The 22,848-nt window shown below is 43.8% G+C and overlaps 2 protein-coding genes across 2 annotated transcripts in view; both read right to left on the bottom strand.

The window, feature by feature from the left end:
* The window catches only part of LOC134412293 (serine/threonine-protein phosphatase 2A 56 kDa regulatory subunit beta isoform), a 328,596-nt gene that overhangs the window by 211,670 nt on the left and 94,078 nt on the right, over positions 1–22,848 (bottom strand). The window lies entirely within an intron of this gene.
* On the bottom strand, positions 1,249–13,108 carry ANP32E (acidic nuclear phosphoprotein 32 family member E). Its single transcript, XM_063146326.1, has 7 exons — positions 12,954–13,108; positions 8,926–9,075; positions 8,269–8,391; positions 6,949–7,114; positions 6,094–6,263; positions 5,205–5,259; positions 1,249–4,051 (listed from the first exon to the last, which is right to left on the bottom strand). Exons 1-7 carry the CDS (start codon positions 13,005–13,007, stop codon positions 3,984–3,986), a joined length of 786 nt encoding a protein of 261 aa, XP_063002396.1. The 5' UTR covers positions 13,008–13,108; the 3' UTR covers positions 1,249–3,983.

Genomic DNA, 22,848 nt, shown 5'->3' with positions numbered 1-22,848 from the left:
CTTTACTCGAGTATTGCATTTCAGGCTAAGGCTGCTCTGAACAGCCCTCCAGTGTTGTTATATCTTTATTGGTCCAGTCATATATTCCTATTGTAGGTGTGGGTAGGCTGAAAGAAGAGTATACAACAACCTTGCAAGAGCGCTGTTGGATCAGACCAAATACCCATTTATTCAGGTTGCCCAGTGCCCAAACAGTGCCTTCTCCAACTGACGTTCCGCCAGACTGCTATTCAGAGACATGTCGCCTTGAATCTAGAGGTAGCATATAGCCATCATGAGTAGTAGCCTTTGAAAGGCATTGGCTATGCTGATTGCGAATGATGGGAGTTGCAGTCCAACACATCTGGAGGGTCCTAGGTTGGGGAAAGTAGCCTAAGAGAGCTTCATTTGGCTGTGTGTGAATTAGTGGGTTTACTTTAGTTCTAGTATCGGACAATCCAGGGTGTTAAGTTGGGTTCCCATCATGAAGTACTGCCACGTCCTACAGAAGAGGTTCTGCCTTCTTGTGGATCAGTTGATTTGGGCAACTATAAACAACCTAGCACCATTTTCTTTGTTCCATTCGTTCTCTGTAAAACTTTTAACAGCTCCGCTTAGCGCATCAGATTTGAGTATTCTTGGTGGCTGCTTTCCGCCTTTGGAACTTACTTCCTCAGTCTGGAGGTTTGCTAAACCGGTGTCCACATCTGCAACGACACCTTGGTGGCATCTACACTACTCCTTTATAATGGTTAATAATGGTATTGACAACTGTTGGGGCCCAAGACACATTCCATATACTATTTTCAACCCATTTTCAGAGTGTTATATCCTGCTTGGTGTAGATCTGGCCCTGGAATCACAACTGGGCCATATACAGTACTCAACACTCACATGGTTACTGAACTGGTGGGTGTGGAGTTCCCCATCCTTTCCTTCCTACAGCAGCTCCTCCAAGCCCCCTAAAGTTGCTAGAGTCAGGAGACCCTCCTGAATGGGTTCAGCTGTATTGTGGGACGGAAGGATCCCCCCAAATCAGTCAGACTTTCTGCAAAACAAGTCCTTCTCATGAAAGGCAGATTCTGGATCCAACCAGGGGTCAGGTCTGCCATACCTGAAATAAGAGTGTTCCCCTAAAAATTGAAGTACATTCTGCATTCAGAACATATCTGGGATTTAGTGATAGGGTTCTCGTGTCTATATCGTTGACTTCAAACCGTTTTGAAAGCTTAAAGTACAGACTGACAGTCAATAATAGATCATCAAATGTTCAGATTGAAAACCTTTAATTTAAAATTTACATCACACGGGGTAGGGTGGACACTCACATTCTGTTACAACTAAAATTCATCAGAAGTGTGCGGTAGGAATTTGTTTATTTAACACTGTCATGGCTTTTTCAAAACACAGTTGCACAAAGAAAAATACCTTGAAGTTTGTGTTGGTTTTTTTGTTTTTAGAATTTGAAAAGGAAATGAACACACTATATACATACTGCCATATAAAGAGCATTCAAGTAGGACAAAATCTCTACAAAATATAAAACCCACCCTTAAATATTTTCATTAAAGAACCCACCAAGCCAAAAAAAAAAGTTATTCAAAAGTTATTCAGAGGCTCTGTGTTAATCTTGTTTATGTTAAGAAAAACACACACAATTTTATTAGTTTGCAACACCAAGCTGACAACTCAGAACTGTGGCAATGTATTTAGCTGGTTGTGTTACCTTTCCTATAAAAAAGATCATTAGAGTATAGTTGTAAAACTATTTAAATATGTACTATGTATAAGCTTTTTTTCATTGACGCAGGGGTCCTATTGCATCCCTGGGATGCTCCCTCACCCACTAATTTCAGCAGTGGAATCAAATTAGAGGAGATTCTTTTATATGCGGAAATCTATTCCTTCTACTGATATGGAGTGAACATCGCAGCACAAGGGACGCGGGGTGTACATCACAGCATATGCAGGACGATGGACAGAGCACATTATGTATGAGATGTATTATACGCTAACCGCTATGTTTGAATACTTTTCTTTTCTTGGTAATGGAAAGGTTTTAGTATTTGCTGAAACTAAATAAAATTAAACCTCAGGAAACAAAAGATTATGTGAAAGAACACACCTTGAAAAATCAGGATTAATATAAAGCAACTGCATTAAACACAGAACCTCCAGGACAACACAGTGTACACTTTTTTACGTTTTTCAAATTCATTATTCAAACAGAAATGTCATAACATGATTGGGATAAAGCTTTGCCAAGTCCTTTTAGTTAAGATATTTAAAAATATCCAAAATTTCTACTAAATTGCCTTCTGTATTCAATTTTCCTTAAACGCCTTTAAAATTAGCTATGCTATACCACTCTATGAATGATAATTCAGAAGAAAAAATTACTAGGTTTTGCTGATCTTCTTGAATGCAGTGCCATCAAAACTAAATTAAGAGTCTGATGTCACATACTAAGAGGGATGTGTGTAATGTATTATTTATTTTCACAGGCAACTATCGTAGGGGTTATCTATGCAAAAATACCCCTTTTATCCTAACCCAAATTAATGACAGCTTCTCCTAGGCAGGACAGATAAAAAAATAGTCTCTCTTGAATACAGCTGTGTATTATTTGGGAAAAATATTTATTTCACAATACAAGTAGTCATAATTGAGAACCAAAGGAGCATGGTATGTCCAGTTTTCTATTGGGTTTTGAAAAGCAACCTGCATAAAGAAAAGTATTATCCATGATCAGTTTATAATCATCATTCCCCCCCCCCCCCCCATGAAAGGACTTGTCTTGTTGGATATGTGCGGCAAACAAATTTGTGAAGCTTTCTAAAAGTCAAACCAAGAAAACTTGATGAATAATTTCCTACAATAGTTTTTCATTCTTTAAGGGAAAGAACTGGAGGCCTATAAGCTAAAGTTAGCCCACAGTCAATTGCCAGTTGGTCCACCATTTTCCGTAGCCCTTTTCATGATTCAGCCAACTAGCTCCTTTGGGGCAGGGGAAAGAGAAATTCAATGGCTGCCAACTCGTGTGTTTCTCCCCCGCTCCACAACTCGCTCCTTTCCTTTGCTCTGTGCCTGGGCCACTGGTTTTTATCCTAACCCAAATTAATTACTTGCCAATTTGTGCATCTGGGGATTATATATATAGTCCCTCCCATTTTTAAAAAGTTATTAATGAAAGACTGAAAGTTTCAGGGTTTAAAAATTAAAGCTGAAAGTTGCACCAGAAATATGGGTTCCTGTTTGGCCTGGAGGAATATAATAGTCAGAAAGAGAACACAAAGTTAATTATAAACTTGAATAAATGGAAGGTATTTCTATGTTATCTTTTCAAGGGGTATTTTTGTCTTTCAAGTGTTTTGGAAAAAGCTAGACTCAATAAGAGAGCCGATCCTATGGGTTCCTTACAGATGTGCAGAATGTTCTCTACAGAGACATGTAGGCGTGTGCATGTGCAAGACAGAAGAGGAGGGAGGGACAGACTGAAGAACAGGAAATCCAGGACGTAGCCTGTTTAGGCATCCAAGCTCTTGATTTCAAATAGTTCCAATTTCACCTCCGGTATAGATCTTTCTAATAAAAAGTTGGTTATCCTGTTGTAGTACATTTGACTTCAGTGTACTGTCTTAAAAGTCTGAAATCTGTAGAATGTTTTGTTTATCTGAGGCTAAAACTAGCAGCATGCTCACATGAAAACCCAGTAGGTGGGGAAAAACCTGGGCTGGGGGTGTTTCTAGGGAGAAGACAACTAGTTCAGTGATTAAAAGGGGGTGAAAACTGTGTTCTATGCACATCATCAATATTGGGCTATTACATCTTAGTTGGAATGATAAAAAGGGCAAAAATAGTAGAAACACACTTCCTATAAAAAGTTAACACATTAATATCTTCTGTAGGGATACCTATGATACATGGAGACATACGAGTCTGAATATCACTATTGCGTATCCTGCAACAAAAATTAATCTGGTCCTATTTCCATCCCCTACAACTTAATCATCGTCCTCATCGCCTTCGTCTTCAGCTGTGCGTTTTCTTTTTTCCCCTCGGACACCTTCAGCTGCGGAAAGAAAGGTTGACCACATTTGTTTAAACGAACACTAAAACCCAGTGGTTCCAACATGTCGTTACTGTCCCTACCGCCACCACACACACATTTTTATTTTCATCGCTTCTGGATATTGACATATGGTTTATCATAACACACAAAGCAAATGCCAATGAGAATCTGTCAACTAGAAATAAGATATTCTGCACAGTACGCTTCATCAATAGTTCAAAATGTACTGCAAGGCCTCCCTATCTCTCTTTCTTTCATTTAAGTGCATATTTTATTAAAGAAAGGCACTGTTTCCTACCATATATTTGGCACTGGAATAATTTCAGGTATCTTTGTTTCCCCTAAGAAACCTAGGGAACTAGAGTTCTTTAAGGGTACTGAGAATTCTCCATTACATTCTCACACAAAGGATAATTCCTTATATTTCTTGACCAGAGAACCTGTTTCAGTTTATAGTGTGGATCAGCCTTTCTGAACCTGGTACCCTTTCCAATATGCTGACCTTCAACTCTCATCAGCCTATTCAGTATGGCCAATGGGCAGGGATCATGTGAGTTCTAGTCCCACAACTTCTGGAGGACCAGTTTCTCTAACTCTGCCCAAAGGCATAGCTCTACAACTCGTGAACCCCCAAGCAAAATATCTACTGTATTGTGGCCTGTATTGTGGATACCCAAAAGCCATTTCCTATTTTCCTGGAAGGAAGAATCGGAAGTGTATAGAGTCCTCAGTGGGCTGCCACATTTGGCTTGTCATAGGTTATTTAACCCATGAGCAGATCCCTCACACAACTTCTGCGCTCTTGTGGATAAAATATGGAATGCAAGCTAGATTTTATAGCAATGATTAATTAAGATCCCATTTGATGATTATATCAACTTGCAAGTTCTTACAAGAATCTTTAATTAAACTTGAAAATAGATTGTATTAAAATTACACAGCTGATAAGATAAGGTGAACCAGAACTTTACAACACTTTAGATCAACAGACTGTAAATTCAACTTGATGGGTTAGATTCAAAAGTTCCCTTCCCCGATGGAACACTCCTTCTGTTCTAGGAAGAGAACCTTTGGATCCAAAACAGTCAACGTTTCAGATATCTAAAGAAACAAATGCAAGTTTATTCACATATGGACTAGACATGAAACTTACCTTCCTCTTCCTCATTCTCTCTCTCCTCTACATAATCATCGTCATCTTCTTCATCCTTGGGGAAAATAAGTTGATGCTTTCAGAAGTTCAGCATTATTCAAAAAGCTGCCAATTAATCAATCTCTTGTAAAAACTAGTACTCCTGTCCTACCTTACTCAAGTGTCCTGAATAGTGCCATAGGCACTAAAAGAGTGGGACAGATTGTTTTATATAAATAAAAAATACGTCTGCTCAGGTGCAAGCATTTTCTGGACTATGCAGGCAAAATAAAAGAGAGCTGTGTATCCCTCAGACCAACATGTTGAAAACCAATTCTCTTTCTCCATAGCGTACTATAAAGGTCATATACTGTACAAGCTATCACTTATTTCAGACTACAATTTTAGTTTGTGAGAATAAAACAGTAACAATAAGTTATTAAGAACATTGGGGCCATGCAGAAGAGTGAGTGCACTGCTTTCTGACCGCTCCCCACTCAACCCATGTTTGGTTGTTATGTGCAAATTGCCCAGGTTTGGATGACATGCTGAGGTTCATCGTGGATGATTTATTTAACCCACAATGAGCTGTGGTGTCCATAGGAACTACATTGCATATGCAACCCTCGCACAGAGGTTATCACGTTGTGCGAACCCGGTGAGTGTGGGTTATGTGATGGTTAAACACACTATGGGTCATGCGAGGGTTATTTAACCTTCACATAACCCATGCTCATGGGGTTCACATGACAAAACAACCTCTGAGTGGGGTTCGCATATTCAAAATGGTGGCTGCACGTGCTGTAGTCTCACCATAGGTTAAATAACCCATGGCGAACTGTCATGTCGTGCAAATGGCCCTATTGAGTATAAACATTTCGTGTTTGAGTTAAACGAGCAGAAAGTTCACCTGGATCTCTTCTTTCATCAAATATGAAAGGCCCACTTCCTCCTCCTCCTCTTCTTCACCTTCACCGTCCCCCAAGTCTGAGCCATCGTCATCTTCCTCATCGTTCTCTTCATATTCTCCTGGGGGACCAGCCTTGTCTTCATCTTCCTCATCTTCATCTTCATCCCCATCTGAAGGGAAGGCAATGCTAATAAATGCTTACTCCACTCCTGTTCCAGAATTTAAGGACCAATCTACAGGTTCAAGAAACATAAGATGCAGTCTTCCTGGGATGGTACCATTTCCAAATGCATTCAGAAGATTGCAGGCTTGAATGCGCACAAACTCTCCACCTCTGGGAAGGAGAATTTACCAAGCCTTTACCCCAAATGTCTCCTGGATGCATAAAGTTTTTGATACTGGAACGAATCCAAAAACATGCATTTCCCCCATCGGTATTTTGAAGTGGTACAATCCCAAGGAGATTATAACACGTATGTTTTCTGAACGTGTAGGTCTGTTCCAAGCCCAATTGCATGTTAGGTCTTTTCCAGGAGTAAAAATAATAATGCTGGAAACAAAACAGAATACTGAATGATTCATGTAACTATATACAATAAGCTACTTTCAAAAAGTACTGAAGTGTAATCTTTACAATGTGAAAATTAAGTTTTACCATGAAGTGCAAGTTTTAAGTAAAACAATAAACTTTTATCACATACAGTAGTTCTGAATAGTTCATTTCAAACATACGATCTGTATGCCATAATTCAAGCCTGTTACTCCAACGCCCAGCTCAATATCCAGTGTAGAAAGGAGTTAATATTTATATATATTTAAAAAAAACCAGCTGGAACAAGATTATGAATGAATTACCTTCATCCTCTTCATCTTCTGAGTCGGGGGCTTCATTATCATCCTGATCGAATCCATCTAGATACGTGATTTGCTGAAGCAGCTCAAACACACTTTCTCTGTAATCTTCCAGGTTTGTGATCTCACAGTTAAATAAATCAAGACTCTTCAAGTTCTTAAGATTTTGCTGAAGAGAAGAGACCAGTTATTTATTTTTCCAAGTTAGCAAAAACCTCTCTGAAGATACCTTTAAGTGTTTTATTATTAAACTGCTCAGCATAAACACTGGTAGTCTAATGTTGTATTAACTTTGTTAATTAACAACATTAAGGCTGCAAAAATTACCTGAAAACAAGCCCCACTGGATACAATGGGGCTTAGCAACAGAGCAATTAGTCAATTAACTGGCTGAATGACCAGGTAAAGATTGAGAGATGTGGACGGCACCTTCCATAATATGGTAGACAATACAGTAATAAAATATTTGTCTCCACAGCAGAGGCAAACTAGATGTATCCATTTCTAGCAAATCCTGGACAAATATGCAAACTAGCAACAACTATCTCTCTCATCATGGTCTTCCAAACTTCTGTCTAGAAAATGAAGCACTAAAATCATCCAGGCTAATAATGATAAATGATACTGACTTCCTTAAACTCAGGTTTCTAGATTTATATCTTGTACTTGGTCAATATTTACCCTCTTACAACCTACTGCACAATTATGCTGCCTACTTCCCCTAACGATGCTAAAATGAAGACTGCAATCCTACGCACACTCACATGCTTTTCACGGTCTAGCTCCTGCCTATCTCTCCTCTCTCATCTCACACTATTGCCCCGCTCGTGCTCTTCGCTCCTCTGATGCCATGCTTCTTGCCTGCCCAAGGGTCTCTACTTCCCTTGCTCGGCTTCGTCCATTTTCCTCTGCTGCCCCTCATGCCTGGAATGCTCTTCCAGAACACCTGAGAACTACCAACTCAATCACAGCTTTTAAAACACAGCTAAAAACTTTTCTTTTCCCTATAGCTTTTAAACTTTGAGTTTGTTCTGACTCTATACTGTTAGCTTCACCCTTCCCGGTGCCTGTTTACACTTCCCTGTGCCTGTTTGCATTCTCCTTCCCTTCTTATTGTTTACTACAACTTTATTAGATTGTAAGCCTATGCGGCAGGGTCTTGCTATTTACTGTGTTATCTGTACAGCACCATGTACATCGATGGTGCTATATAAATAATAATAATAATAATAATAATAATAATAAGCGCAAAGGAACACAGCAGGACTGATTTCTGAGTAAGTATGCATAGGGACAGCACTGCAAATCCACCTTTATACTTACAAGGGCTTCCACGGTGCTGAGGTCTTTGATTTTGTTACCACTCAGATTTAGGTATGTGAGATTTGGACATCTCTCTGCCAGGACTTCCAGGCCTCCAGAAATTAGGTTGTCGCTTAGTTCCAGCTACAGTGCAAAATTGTCATATAGTCAGGCAGGCAGACTTCTGATACTTTCCCAAGTCCATAGTTTAGTAAAATCAGAAGAATAACACCTAGTTTGTATATTTTTCAGCTATTACAGATGTTACAACGAATTTCTGTGTTTATGATTTTATAACAGTTTCCTTGTTGTTATTTCCTGTTTGCAGGTTACTGATAAAGACCTGCTACTGGAGGGCTACAGAGCCTCAGTCTCAGAAGCCAGATCTAGCCCTCCTGGGTTCCCAATTTAGCTTACAAAGATTTCCCAGACAGCCACGCCCCCTGGTGCCACCCCTTCCCTGACCACCAATGGTTTGGTGGTTTCACAACTTTTGTGCAGCTTTTCCCCCATTCTAAAACACTTGCAATAGGACCAACATTTCCTCAAATGCAAGCGGTATCATTCGATTGTTTTTCACGGGAACGGGCTACATATGCTTCAGGATTTATGGAAATCAAGTCAAGGCACTAGCAACCCACTGTTCAAACAGCCACTCAGTTGTAGCTTGACACTCACCTTTCGAAGCTTAGTCAAAGTGGGGAGTTTGGCCAAGGACGTCAACTCTATGTTGGCCATGCTGAGAAACTCTAGTTCTTTAAACGTGTCATTCAGACCTTCAATTTCACCATTGCTAGACCGACAGTTGTCAAGGACCAGTTCAGCCACCTGCAAGAACAACACCTTTGAGCTAGGGGGAAAAAAGCCTTGAGTCTACAGCTAGCCTGTACATTTTGACTCTCAAACTCAATTGCTAACCAAGCCAACTGGATTGTTTACCGGGTTTCTTGGGCAAACCAGAGTTTAAGACACAATTCCTGAGTTGCACATAACAGCAAGCTAGGAATCAAGCAAAGTGAAACTGAATGCTGGTTTATTCCTCCTCCTGCCCATGTGAGAGGAAGAAGACGATGTGTGTGTGTGTGTGTGTGTATGTGCACAAGCACAGTGCATGTGTAGGCTCTTTCCTGTTCACATACATAAGTACTAAAATATAGTTTTGCAATATGTGTGAACGCAGCCAGTATCTTCTCAGTAAATGGCATCCAACCATCCTGTTTGTCCATGACGACTTGGCCAGCTTTAAGGTCCTGGCTGTCGTCTGGCTTACCTGGATAGAACTGTGTTCTATTTCCTTTAATTCAGCTGTCCTATTCCCTGAAATGTCTTGTAAACTAAGCAGGAATAGCTAATGAAGTTTTATCTGTGCCTCTTGTGCATGTATGTGTGTGAGAGTTTTGGGAAGGAAAATGGGGAGACAGATAAGTAGGCCTTCTGTGCGCTATATTCAATGAAATATGCAACATTCTGCAGCCAGGGAACCCCAACTCGTGGCAAAGAGAACTTTGTGACCTTTATAAATGAGTCTGTATTGTTTTATTTTGCATAATGCAACTCTGCTTCTTGCAGCTAAGAAAATGTGCATAGAGTTATGAAAGCCCTGAAGCACTGACTAGTGGAAGTCTCATTTGGCAATAAGAGCTAGAAACATTAAAAACAAACAGGAAAGCTAAAGGCTGAAGAATCTGATTTCTGCCGCCCCCCCCCTCCCCACATCCCATGCCTTTTCTGTACTTGTATAGAACTGAGAAACACACAGAGACCAGGAAACTTTAACATGGGCATTGACCTCATAAAACACTTTCCATATTATTAATAATAATAATTAATAATACACATCTTTTCAATTTACCCTTTTAAAATTTGTGATTTTAATGTTTTAGCTGCTTTATAATGTGTTTTTGTTTGTTTTAAGGTTTTATTATGTTAACGTTTTAGCAGATAAGGTGCAATATAAATGTTAATAAATAAATAAATAAATAAATAAAAATAATACACATGCCTTCTTAAACTTTAAGATTTCCCACAAGAGAAGAGTTATACTACACTCACAACTTAATTCTACCTGCTCAAGAGTAGGGTCTTTCCTTCGGTGACACTTCAAGTACGCAAGCTTTAGCATAAAGAAGATACAGAACTTTATTCTTAGTTTTTAATCACAGCGCTCTGTTTTTAAACAAAGCGTTCCTCCACAACATGCCAAAGCTTTTAAATAGCAACGTTGTGTCTATTTTTGCTAGGTATTGAAAAGCAGCAGAGTTTCCTCTCCGCCAACTCCACAGGCATGCACAATTTAGGCGAGTACAAAATAAGATTTATGCCTTGTGTGTTTACTCTCAAAAGTATATCTGGGGTGGGGAGTTACATTTTGACTGCTTTGCATTACTTGAACCACAATGGTTGCTATCTTGTTGGTTGAAACTCTCAGGAGCAGTTTTCTGCTCTCAGCCTCCACTGCAAAAGGAAGAGAGAGAGAGAGAGAGAGAGAGAGAGAGAGAGAGAGAGAGAGAGAGAGAGATGCTGGGCCTGTGTTCTTACTGACCTAAATGCAGGAACATCTGCTGGAGCTATGTGAGTCGTGAGTTCAACAGCAGGGAAGTGAAAAGGCTGCAAGATGATCGCCCTGCGCTTCGTGCAGATGGCAGGGCACAGAGGAATTACTATCGGAGTTCAGCTGAGCCAGCCAGCCACCCACCCCTCCCTGCTCCCGGAGCAGAAAGCAGCCGGTACCCTTTGTCACGAAATCCTACACATTTTTCACAGAGAAGTTGCATTACACTTCAGCGTAACGTTCCGTGGTAAGACAATGAACCTTTGGGTGGGGGGATCCAAAAGGCTCACCCAAACTCCGTAGAGGAGGCTTCCCTCCTAAGTATCTTTAAAAAAAAACCCAAAACACGACCCTCCTGATATCCATCAGATGGCGGAGTTGATGGGTGGGAGGTTCAGACATCAGAGATGACGTAGTAAGCCATTTGGACTCTGTAATGCACTGGAGTAATTCTCCAACAGTATGAACCAGAAAGAAGAAGAAGAAGAAATGCCAAGGAAAATCTGCACCTGTCTCGGTTGATTTATGGCTTTAGCCAGCCACTACAACCATATTCCGTGGGGCACCCACTCCCGCCAGAGGGAGGTAACTTGGAAGAGCGGCGGACTGCATTTCCTGTAATACTCTTGACACCAGCACTTCCCCGGTGGAGCCAGTCCAGGGAGGAAGTTACCTGCTCCTGTCTCTATGGCGGGTGCTGGCAAGCCCGTCTCCCGAGTTCTACACGAACTCATGCTAAGCGCCGGGCGGGCCTGGAGGAGCTCAGCAGCAAGACAATCGCCTTATCTTCTTTTCCTGTTGGGAGTGAGATTTCAAGGAACGGGAGGAGGAAGAGGAGGGGGGCGCCTGGCCCCATCCATGTGCTCTCTGGGTAGAGCTGGAGTTCTCCAGGCAGGGCGGGGCAAGATGAAAGAAATGAATAAAGACTGTCTAAAGCTGAAATGCTTCTTGTAAAGGGTGTGCATATTTATATATATATGTGTGTGTGTGTGTGTGTTTTAAAAAATAATCCTCCTTTCCCCTTTACGAGGCCGTAGAAAGTCAAAACCATCTGCGTAGATAGGACTAAGATGGACTCGGCATTAGGCACAGCCTGTTTACCAGCATCTGCGCAAGGGAAGTTAAAAATAAAGCCAAGTACATTCGTTACAGCAAAATAAAAAGCGTAAAAGTTAAGGGTTCCGTACGTTACGAAAAGCAGATCTGGACGGACGGATTTTTTTTTTTAAAAAAATTACTTTTTGTATTAGGTAACAAAAGCCCTCCCATATTTTTTTTTAAAGCAAGAAAATACAATCTTCCCCACTGTTGGCGAGCAGGGACGCGTGACCTAGATTTGACGAAAGAGCAGTTTAACTAAAAAGGAAAGGCGGGGGGCGGGGAGGAGAGAAAAGTTTTAATTTGGAAATCGTTTCTTTTCTACGCCACGAGGGGTGGGGAGGGGGAAATCACCCTTTCTAGATTGACGAACATTTATTTACTGGGTTTGGGGCGGGGAGAGATTGCACTGAACCGCGGAGTGACCCAGTTTCTCTCCCATCATGTACCGAGTTGCAGAAGGCGGCGCTGGGAGCGGAAGAGTTAACCTCCTCGCCTCTTCAATCACGGTTGGCAAATTTCACTAAGCTCGTAACAAACCCCCGTTTAGGGCAGAGAAGGCAGAAGAAACCGTGCGAAGGGAGACCTGATTTATACAGCGCCGGGAACACTCGGGCAAGGGGCGAAGGAGGGACCTCGCCAAAGCCAGCCGCCGCCGCGGCAGCAACAAGGCGTACGGAGATTTAAACATAAAACGCACACCTTGCACAGGATCAGATTCGCGAACCCTCTCCATTAAATAATGGCAACACTTAATAATAATAAAAAAAGAGCGCATTCCCGATCTCCCCCTCTTGCAACGTGAAACGGGCCTTGGAAGGCGAGGCCCGCCGCCGCGCCGCCAAGCGCTCGGACGCAAAGCGCCCTCTCCAAACGCGCCCATCAAGGCGCACTTTCGGCGCACCCGAGGAGCGGGATTTGGCCCCGCGAGGCGGAACGCGGAGGAGGGATCCGTTCCCAGCGCGCGCGTCCAGGGCAGGGGATCGATCAAAGGAGGACGCCTGCCTCTCGCTCGCTCGCTCGCTCTCTTAAAAAAAGGCCACGACTTTGTCCTCACCTTCTCGGGCGCTCGGTTCCTCAACTCCAGGGTGATGCGCTTCTTCATCTCCATCGCCCCCCTGTGCCGCCCTGCTCGGAAAGCCTCTCTCCAAAGTGGCGAGGGAGCGAGGGAGGGGCGCAAAACTCCCCCGAGGAAGGCGCCCCGAGCGGGGTGGGTGGCGGGGAGCGGCGCGCGCGCGCTCGAGGGGGGGACCCCTCTCCGGAGACAGAAGGGGGCGCGCGGGCAGGCGGGCGGGCGAGGGCCAGAGGGCAACTCCGGGCGCGCGGCTGCTCGTGCTCCTGCTGCGCCCGCCGGATCCCTCCCCCTCCTCTTGCGAAACACGCAGCTCCGCTCCCTTCAATGGCCGCTCGCACACTGAGCCTCCATAACGCGGCGCATGGGGCCCCCTGGCCGACGCCCCGCCTCCGACGCCGCCTCCTCCGGCGAGCCTCTCGCGCGGCCGGCCGGGCCCAGGCACGCACGCAGGCAGGCAGGCAGGCGGACAGGCAGGGAGCCGCCCGGGCGCCCCCGCTCGCCGGGCCCGATTGGCTCGGGACCCAGCGCCCCCCGCCCAAGGCGCGAGCGGCGACGGCTGGCTGGCTGGGCTCGCCGCCCATCCGCCCGGGCGCTCCCCTTGGGCTCGCCCCCCGGGCTCCGACGCGCCGCGGCGCCTCCTTTTGTGTGCGCCTTCGGCGCGCTCGAAGCCACGCGCGGCCGGGCAGCAGCAGCAGGAGGTGGAGCGAGCGAGCGGGCGAGCAGGCAGGCAGGCAGGCAGGCAGGCCAGGCGCGCCCCGGCTCGCCTCCTGGGCCTCGGCCGCGGTGGCCAAACGAGCAGCGCGAGCCGCGGCCGCCCTCCGCCCCTGCTCTGCGCCCGTGGAAATGGCTCCTGATCCTCGCCCTCCCTCCGCCCCGAAAGCCCTTCACTTGGACGGAGGCTGCTGAGAGGGGGAAGCGCCGTCCGAACGCGGCCGCTCCTCCGGCCCCGCAAACAAACTTCGCGCGCTGGGCTGCGGGGAAGCCCTCCGTTTCTCCCCCCGGCCCCCGTGCGCATCAAGCTCCGGCGGGGAGGTAGGGATGCGGATTTAGGTGCTGCACGTCGGCGCGATACCTCCGTTAGGCCAAGCAAAAGGTCCCGAGAAACCTGAAAGCGTTCGCGGCTTCCAGATGCTGTAGCTTCATCGGGCAAGACGTTAGGAAAAGCCCGGGTGGGAGTTGGGTCTGGTTCAGAGATTGGCTTAGCCTGGGACTTCTCAAGCCAGCCTGCCTTTTCTGGGGCAGGCACAGTTGTTGCGGAAGGGTCCCATCGAACAATAAACATGTATTAAAAAATATTACTTAAAGCAATGTTTATTTAGCCTTTGGGGCATGGAAAGCCCTGTCCCCAAGGAAGCTAACAATTCTGAAAAGATGAGGTACCATAAAATGGCAGCCCCACAGCAGGCATGAAAACACCCACAGGCACTCTACGGATGTATGAAACACATACCCCAAAACCACAGCTGCAGTGTTGTACCTGTTCATTTATTTACTTGCTGTCTTAAACATTCATACCTCACTTTTCCCCAGCCAAAAGCAGCTTCAAGAAGATCCTTTAGATTTATATAGGGCTTGTGTTGCAGAAACCAGCAGTTAGAATGATCTCTCAACCAGTCACCAGCCTCTCCCAAAGGCTTGTTAGAAAAGCAGGGCTTTCACAAGCTGATGAAATCTATAAAGAGATGGGTCCAGAGGGGCTTTAGAGGGGAGAGCATATGGAAGCATAGGCACCACTGCTGAGAACTGGTACCCAGCTGTTGATGGGAAAGTGCAGGGCCCTCCAACAGAGTCAGGTTCTCAGTTCCTGCTGTGTAAGTCAGCCTCTCCAGTCTCTTCCCCTCCCTGTCCACAGAAACACCCCCCTTTACCCCCTGCCTGAGGTTGCATTTGAGACCTCGGAGAGGCAGGCGGCAGGGTTCTTCTCTCTGTGCTGGTTGGAAGGGGACGGGGAGCATGGATGCCTGGATCCCAGACCAAAGCGTTATCTCTGACCTTGGATTCAGGAATCTGAATTATCCTATACCTCCCCCAAACACTGTCTGGAGGCCATAGGATTGTTCCCTTAAGTTGTGCATAATATTTGTATTATTGTTTTACTCTTTTGTAAACTTCCCTGGGAATGCTGATTGACCATTGAAGGGTGGGTACTCATTTCAGAAATAACAAATAACCCCATACCAGTGAATGAGGAGGTGAAATTGACTATACCAGATCAGTTTTTAAGCTTGACAATTTCACTCCTAAGGGAAATTGCAAAAGATGATTGGATTGCTGAGAGGGAGATATTTCTTGTTAACTGTTACATGAGCACTCATGTGAATATATAGAGCTTCAGCTATAGGGCGGTATAGAAATGGAAATAATAATAATAATAATAATAGAATAAGTATTAATCTTCCAATATACTATTACTACCAATAATAATTTGGGTGTGTGTGTGTTTGTGTTTAATTCATTTAATAATGGATGTGGGGGGAGGTTTACCCATTTTCAAAATGGCTGTAGGAGGAACTCAACCCACCTGGACATACGTATTGCATACTGCTGGTCACATATCTGGAGCAGGGTAGTTTTGGCATTTCCTGGATACTTTAAACACTGAAAACTATGAAAAAATAATGTAATCAGAGACTATAGCATGGATAATTATGATGATGGCTCTACAAATACCACTTCCAGGTGATGTTATATGTATCAAGTTATCATCTGTACACAGTTTCTTCCTCCTCCTCCTCCTCCTTCTAGTAATTCTTTAATGCTCTACGTTTGATGGATGTGATGAACAGCTTTTCGCATTCCTGACCTTGTAATGTTTGACAGATTCCATTTTTAATTCACTATCATCGCCATGTGTTTTCAAATATAGACAGATGAGATAAATGAATTTTCTGCATCTTTCCAATCAAGTTCCCGCTCTCCCATAAAATGATGCAAAGGCTTCAAACTGTTCAGGTGTCCATACCAGACAACCAACCTCTTTGAGATGGGTATTCTTTATGAACACATTGCAGAAATGATGTACGTTTTGGTATTTCCCTGAGTTCAGGCCACAGTAGAGGTCCACCAATGGGACAGTGAAACATTCCGTCTTCCAGAGTTGGGCTTGTAGAATTACGTTTTAGACATGTGAACGAAGCACCATATGTAACTGGCCAATGCAGGATGGCCATACAGTCGTCGCAGCTACTTGGACCTGTTCCAGGTGCTGCAGTTCTTCCTACAGATCGTTGCACCTGTTATTCCGCAGCTCAGGTACCACATCCCTTTCCTCCTTGCTGCATCAGCATCTGATCTTGCTCTACGTCTTCTTTCTCTTGACTGTTATCGCTACACCCAGGAGCCTGCCAGATACCTGTAGCCCAGTCCCCCATCTTAAACATGACACCAACAACAACGAGTAGAGTAATTTTCCTTTGGTGGCAGGCTGCTAATATGGGGGGGGGGGGGAATGGATTTTTGTGCCAGTGCCCAACTACAATAAAATATGAACATTTGAACTTCGTCAGACAGATTATTGGAAAACAAACCTGCTTGATTACTGTGGAGGTGCTAAAGAGCATTAAGACAGATGATGTTAGTTTATTTTATACCTATATTTTTTCCTTTTTTAAAAAAAATAGGATGCTTTTAATATACATATTGTGTTTGCTTTGTGATATCTCAGGCTTTGTTTTTTGCACGTTGTTAATTTATTTATTTTTTGTAATATTCATTAACTAAGCAATAAAGAATGATTGGATATCTTTTGAAATCGGGCTGCTAAATCAGAAACCACGGGGCTTTTCACTTATGGATGGTGCATGGATTCTAATATAAGGTAGCGATGTTGAATTGGGAGGCGACTGTTATTCTGGATTTAAAGATTTAAAGGTTTAACCAATCTGGAGTTAAAGGTTGTGATGTGAAAGTCACCAAAAAATATGTTGGTGCTAAGCTGCATGGACATTCAAGCTTGCAACCGCTTCGGGATCCAAAAGAAAACGGAATGAATTTGCTCCTTTTTACAACTTTATAAAAACGGACTTCTAGTTTCTGTTTCTTTGTTTGTTTGTTTGTTTTTAAATACAACTAGCCCAGAAGATATTCTATCCATCTTTAACAACTTCAGGAAAGGGTAGTTAAAATGTATGAACTAATCCAGGTTAAGTGATATTGACTATGTGCCCTTAGTTATTCTCACAGCTGGTTGGATTAGCCCATAATCTTAAGTGACAGAAACAGAAGGCCAGTCATGGGGGTGGGGAGTGCGGAATCTAATATCTTGAAAACAAGACCTTGCTAACAGCCTTCAGTCACTATTATTTTTAACTTGCTGGAAAATGTGTCGATGGGCAATGGAAGCTATTTAACTTCATACCCACTGCCCCACCCATCACTGAGTCCCAGTTCCTCAAGAAAAGCAATACTCTGGCCTATCAAACTGAATGGGAGACATTCTGGACAAAGCCAGGACCCTTCTGCATAGCCTTGCTCTCTCGCCTGGGCATGCAGTGTGTGACGTGCAGACGTATTTTCCCCTGCTGCAGAAATCCCGGGTAAATTGGGCCTTCTGGGAAGGTGTACATTATAGATGGAGGAAAGTAGAACAAGGGATGCTAATTAGCCCTGGGTGCATAAGCCCACACCATGGGACAGACAATGGCATCATTACTTTTGGTTAGCTGACCGGTTAGCTGTTGATCCATCTTGCTCAGAATTCTGTACCCTGCACTGACCGACAGCAGCTCTCTGGAATTTCTGACCATTTCTCAGCTCTAACAGGAGATTGTGGGCACTGAAACTGGGACTTTCTGCATGCAAACCATTTGCTCTACCACTGGGTACAGTCCTCTCATTGATAAACAAGAGGATGTGACCTGAGATATCCCAGTTTTTGGTGACAAGTTGATGAAAATTCATAGGACTTGATCTGAAGTCGGTAGCTCACTTTTTGAAAGTGGAGAAGACTTTTCTTCCAATGCTCATTTTCCTGGTACTGCTTTGAAATGAAGGCCACTTCATTTTACTTCTGTGTTACTTTGATTATTTGATATTCGTTTGATTGTCATGCCATGCCTCTCTGGTTTGTAAGATTCCTTGACTATGTGGCTACCAGGAGGAGGGCCTTCTCTGCTGTGGCACGCTGGCTTTGGAATGTGCTCCCTAGAGTTGTTCGCCTGGCACGTATGTTATACTCTTTTCGATGCCAGGTGAAGACCTTTTTATTTCCCCAGGATTTTAACATTTTCTCCTCTTAGTCTTTTAACTTTCCTGTTTAAAATCTGCATTTTAATTCTTTGTATTGCTGCTCAGTTTTCTTCTGGTCGTATTTTTATATTGTACTTTTATATTGTAATTTAAGCTTTATACTTTACGGTTTTGATTTCTGGGAACCGCCCAGAGAGCTTCGGCTATTGGGCAGTATAGAAATGCAATAAATAAATAAATATTTCTAAATGACGTGTTTAAAATGTTAGACATAAATAAATACGCCATTGTGGCCTGACAATTTTTCTTTAAGAGTCCTTCAGTTTTTTGACTGGGCAGATCAAAAGTGTACTCCTCCATCATCGTCTTCTCACAATTAATATGGCATTATAGATCTAATAAAACATTGCTGGTTTTTTAGTTTTAATATAGTATTCAGTCTGAAGAAGAGCCCTACAGAGCTCGTGGACTGTTTTGTAACTTTTTGGTTGTCCCTAATAATGGTATAATCTTGTCAGTGTTTTGACTTGTTTATTCTAACATGGTTACAGACGTTTTGTAAATAGACCAATTCACTTACAAAACATTGTTTTTTCTGTCCCTTTTCACTGCAGAATCATAAACATGAGGGAGAGAGAACATTAGACATTTGCTCACATATATTTTAGGCCTGTAAATCCCAGCAGCAGCACCAGCTCCCACTGTCCCTGGGATCAATGTCCCTGATTATTCTGGTGCTTGACAAAGCATGTCACACAGGGAAGCACAAATCTGTCTCAAACCCGTTGTTTAACTGCATAAGCAAATGTCTGTGTCCTAGAGACAGGACTGGGCCACCAGCTCGCTCTTCAAAATATTCCTTGTTCTGCTCTAAGGATCTTAAAATTGGCAAATTGCTTTACGTTTCTTCCTAGTGTGCGTGCAGCCATGAAGTGGGTGCAATTTTTGAACCAAGTTATTTATCACATTAGTATCCTGCACATTATCCAAGGAGATCATGGCAGTATTCTTACAGTAGTCCCATTTTATCCTTACAACAATCCTGTGAGGTAGGTTTAGCTGAGAGAGTATCATGATTTGCACCAGAGTGAGATTAATGACTACAGCATGGATTTGAACACACGCGTTTGCCGGTTCATGCTCAGCATGGAATCCACCATGCATCACTCTTGGGGCCAGCTGAAGACATGTTGATGATGGGTGGGAAGGGGTAAGAAGGTGCCTCCCCATTCTACGCACAGAAGCTCACCAGACTGACAACTGAATCTTATTTCAGCACGGAGGATGTGACCTGCACACTTGCCTGGCCCGGCTGCTTGGCCCACACAATTCTGTCCTCACTCATCCCCAATCCCAGCTGTGACGTCTTTGCATGGCTGAAGGCATATTCCAGAAACGATTGAAATATTTTTAGAAGTTTTTGATCGGATTTTATAGCTGATGGTATTTTAGTTCTACAATTAAACGCCAGGAGGTGGCACCGTAGCGCCACAAATATCGAATTAGATCAAAACATTTACAGTAATGTTAGAATAGGATTTTATGACTGTCTGGGAAGCAAAGATGTTTAGTCAGACCCAACAGGGACTTGCTCCCAGGAAAGTGTGGATAGGAATACAGCCATAGACTTATTTTAAAATTGTAATGGGCCTATTAGAATATTTTTGTTGATTAATTCCTTTTAACTAATTAACTGATCAATGTTTTAATTTTAAAAAAATATATATAAATGCACCATAGGTGTCCTTTTTTTTTTTAGGATAACAAAGCTTTAGTTATCAATCTTCTAAAGAGCAACAAGGAGAGGAAACCCAGATGAATTCTTACGATGCTTTTCCATTTCCTTCTGTGCGATACCTGCAGTTCTCAAGGGTTCCAGTTTATGAACATTGCTCAGAATTTAACTACCACCGGGAATGGCCTTACCGTTGGGCCAGTCTGCACAACCCATGCTGTGAACACGGGTTGCGGGGATCCATGCAAAGTCTGGCACATCGCTGATGCAGTCACACAAGGGTGGCAAGGACATAGGGAAAAAGCCAAACTGTCCCACATCTTCCATGTTTTCCCAGTGCAGATGGAACCGACCAGTGGGAAGCTGATTTTTGGTGCCTATTAGTTACGGTGTGGTTCATAGGATTTTTGATGCATTTTCCGCCATAGAACATCAACCTGTTTTAGATGCTTCCTCAAATTTTACAGATGATGTTCCATGTAGCGCAGAGGGTGTGCACGAAAAGCAAGCCCCAAACTCTATTGGGCACATGGAAGGCATGGCATGGTTCTTTCAGTCCTGGTAGTCCGGAGCAATAATCAGGGGTTGATTCACAGCTTTAAGGATGTTCCTCTTCAGAATCGTTTTTAAAATCCTTCCACTGAAGCAAGCAGGCCATTCATATCATGCCTGGAGCACACACAGAAAGGGAAAAGAATCCATTAAAAACATCGCTGCTTATTTTTCATCTAGTTAGCTATATTATAAAGTACCCAGAAACAAGGCATAAATGTAAATGATTTGTAACCCACCATTTGTGTCTTTCATGACTGCTCAGAGGCAGCCTGAGATCCAAAGAGTTACTTTAAGCAGACTCAAGGTCTTATCGCATATGAGCTCTCTGGGCATTCATTCCTACTCCTGAGATCCTACTCTGGGTTCCATCTTTAGAGAAGGGTGGGTGTCTTCTACTGGGAACAGGGCCTTTTCTGTGGGGGCTCTGAAATTGTGCAGTGTTCTCCTCTTTTCTGGCCTCCTTCCCCGGCCCCCAATGGGAACTTTACTTTTGGAGCTAATAGGCAGTGGGCCAGGGGGGGTTATCAGCAGGTCCACAGTGAAGGAAGAAAAAGGAGTTAAACCTTCCCTGCTCATAAACTACAGTCCTGAAGAAAATTGTCTCCCTTACATTTTTTTAAGCATCGTGTAATTTGGCCCTAAGGGCATTTCTACATGAGGCTTTTTTCCTGCTTCTTTACTGAGGCGTCTCCTTCCAGATTCTTTGTGGGATTAAAACACTCCTTTGCACAATCCTTTTTTTCCAGGTCTTTTCTTTCTCTGCCTTCCTTTCCACTACATGGCACTGTGGTATAAGCAAAATCGCACAATTTCATGAGACTCTCATTCTGCCATTTCTAAATAACACCACACAACTGTGATAATGGTTGCAAAGCAGGGGAGCAGCTCTGGAGGATGAAGATATTGTGCAAAAGACTTGCCAACTACTATGAGTGAGCAACCAGGAGCGCAAAATAAAAGCCTACTGTAGAAAGGCTCTCAGTCTCTTTCTTTGCAAAAAAGCAAACCTTTTTTTACATGTCGGATGACATCCTGATTACTTACTTTCTTTGCATCCAGGTGCGTGGGTTCCGTCCCTATTTGGAGAGTATGCACCTTTTCATTACTAGTTTTGAAGCTTTTAGCTAAATTAAGAAATCAGGGTCTCTAGGGTGCTGTTACACAGATTAATACGCAAAGAATTCTGTCTGTACCTTCTAAAATCCCATCTGGAAGTCTTGCTGGAGGAAGTGCAAAATATGGAGTAGAGTAAGGATGAAGAGTGGGCTGTGGCACAGGGGTGCAGAGTTCGTAAAAGTCTACAAAGAGACACAGAATCATGTCTGTCACTCCAAATAGGGATGCCCCATAAGGGCAAAGACAAATGTAATATTCAAGGAGTCTGTTAGCAGCTACTCTGGCCCATAAGCAAATACACTCTTATTGCATGAGAGCACTCTTCAAATACTTTAAAGGTTGTCACACAGAGGAGGGCGAGGATCTCTTCTTGATCCTCCCAGAGTGCAGGACACGGAATAACGGGCTCAAGTGACAGGAAGCCCGATTCCAGCTGGACATCAGGAAAAGCTTCCTGACTGTTAGAGCAGTACGACACGGAATAACGGGCTCAAGTTAAAGGAAGCCAGATTCCAGCTGGACATCAGGAAAAACTTCCTGACTGTTAGAGCAGTGCGACAATGGAACCAGTGACCTAGGGAGGTTGTGGGCTCTCCCACACTGGAGGCCTTCAAGAGGCAGCTGGACAACCCTCTGTCAGGGCTGCTTTAGGGTGGATTCCTGCCTTGAGCAGGGGGTGGGACTCGATGGCCTTGTAGGCCCCTTCCAACTCTGCTATTCTATGATTCTTTCCAGGAGCAAAGCTCTTGAAAATCCTAGCTGTCCAGATTCTCATGATGTTTCCGCTTGAATAGGGATCCATCGCTCACCCTGCTCTCCTCAGCGTGTGACTGACCAACACTCCCCACTATATAAGTCCTCCCTTTAGGGCCACAGCTTTTGCCTGGACCTTATTATATCCTAAGCTTCGTTCCTCCTGGTTCATGCCATGACTCCCGTCTTTGCTTTAATCCTGCTTCTTGCAGTGGAACACTTTGGCCTCGTTCTCACAAACAGCAGACGAGGTGGTCCACTCGTGTCTGGACTGTACCATTTCTCACTGCAGGTAGGGGTTCCCATGATAGAATATTTCCCCATGTGTGTGTGGGGTGGTGGTGGTGGTGGTGTTGCCTACATGGAAGATGAAGGCCACAGCTAGACCTAAGGTTTATCCTGGGATCATCCAGGGTTCGCCCCTGCCTGAGCACTGGATCCCCTGTGTGTCACCTAGAGGAACAGGTTTGACCCCTGGACGATCCAGGGATAAACCTTAGGTCTAGCTATGGCCGAAGACAGATGTATCTG

Source organism: Elgaria multicarinata, chromosome 21 (assembly GCF_023053635.1).
Source record: "Elgaria multicarinata webbii isolate HBS135686 ecotype San Diego chromosome 21, rElgMul1.1.pri, whole genome shotgun sequence".
Taxonomy (NCBI): Eukaryota; Metazoa; Chordata; class Lepidosauria; order Squamata; family Anguidae; genus Elgaria; species Elgaria multicarinata.
This window is presented reverse-complemented; position numbering and strand designations above follow the sequence as displayed.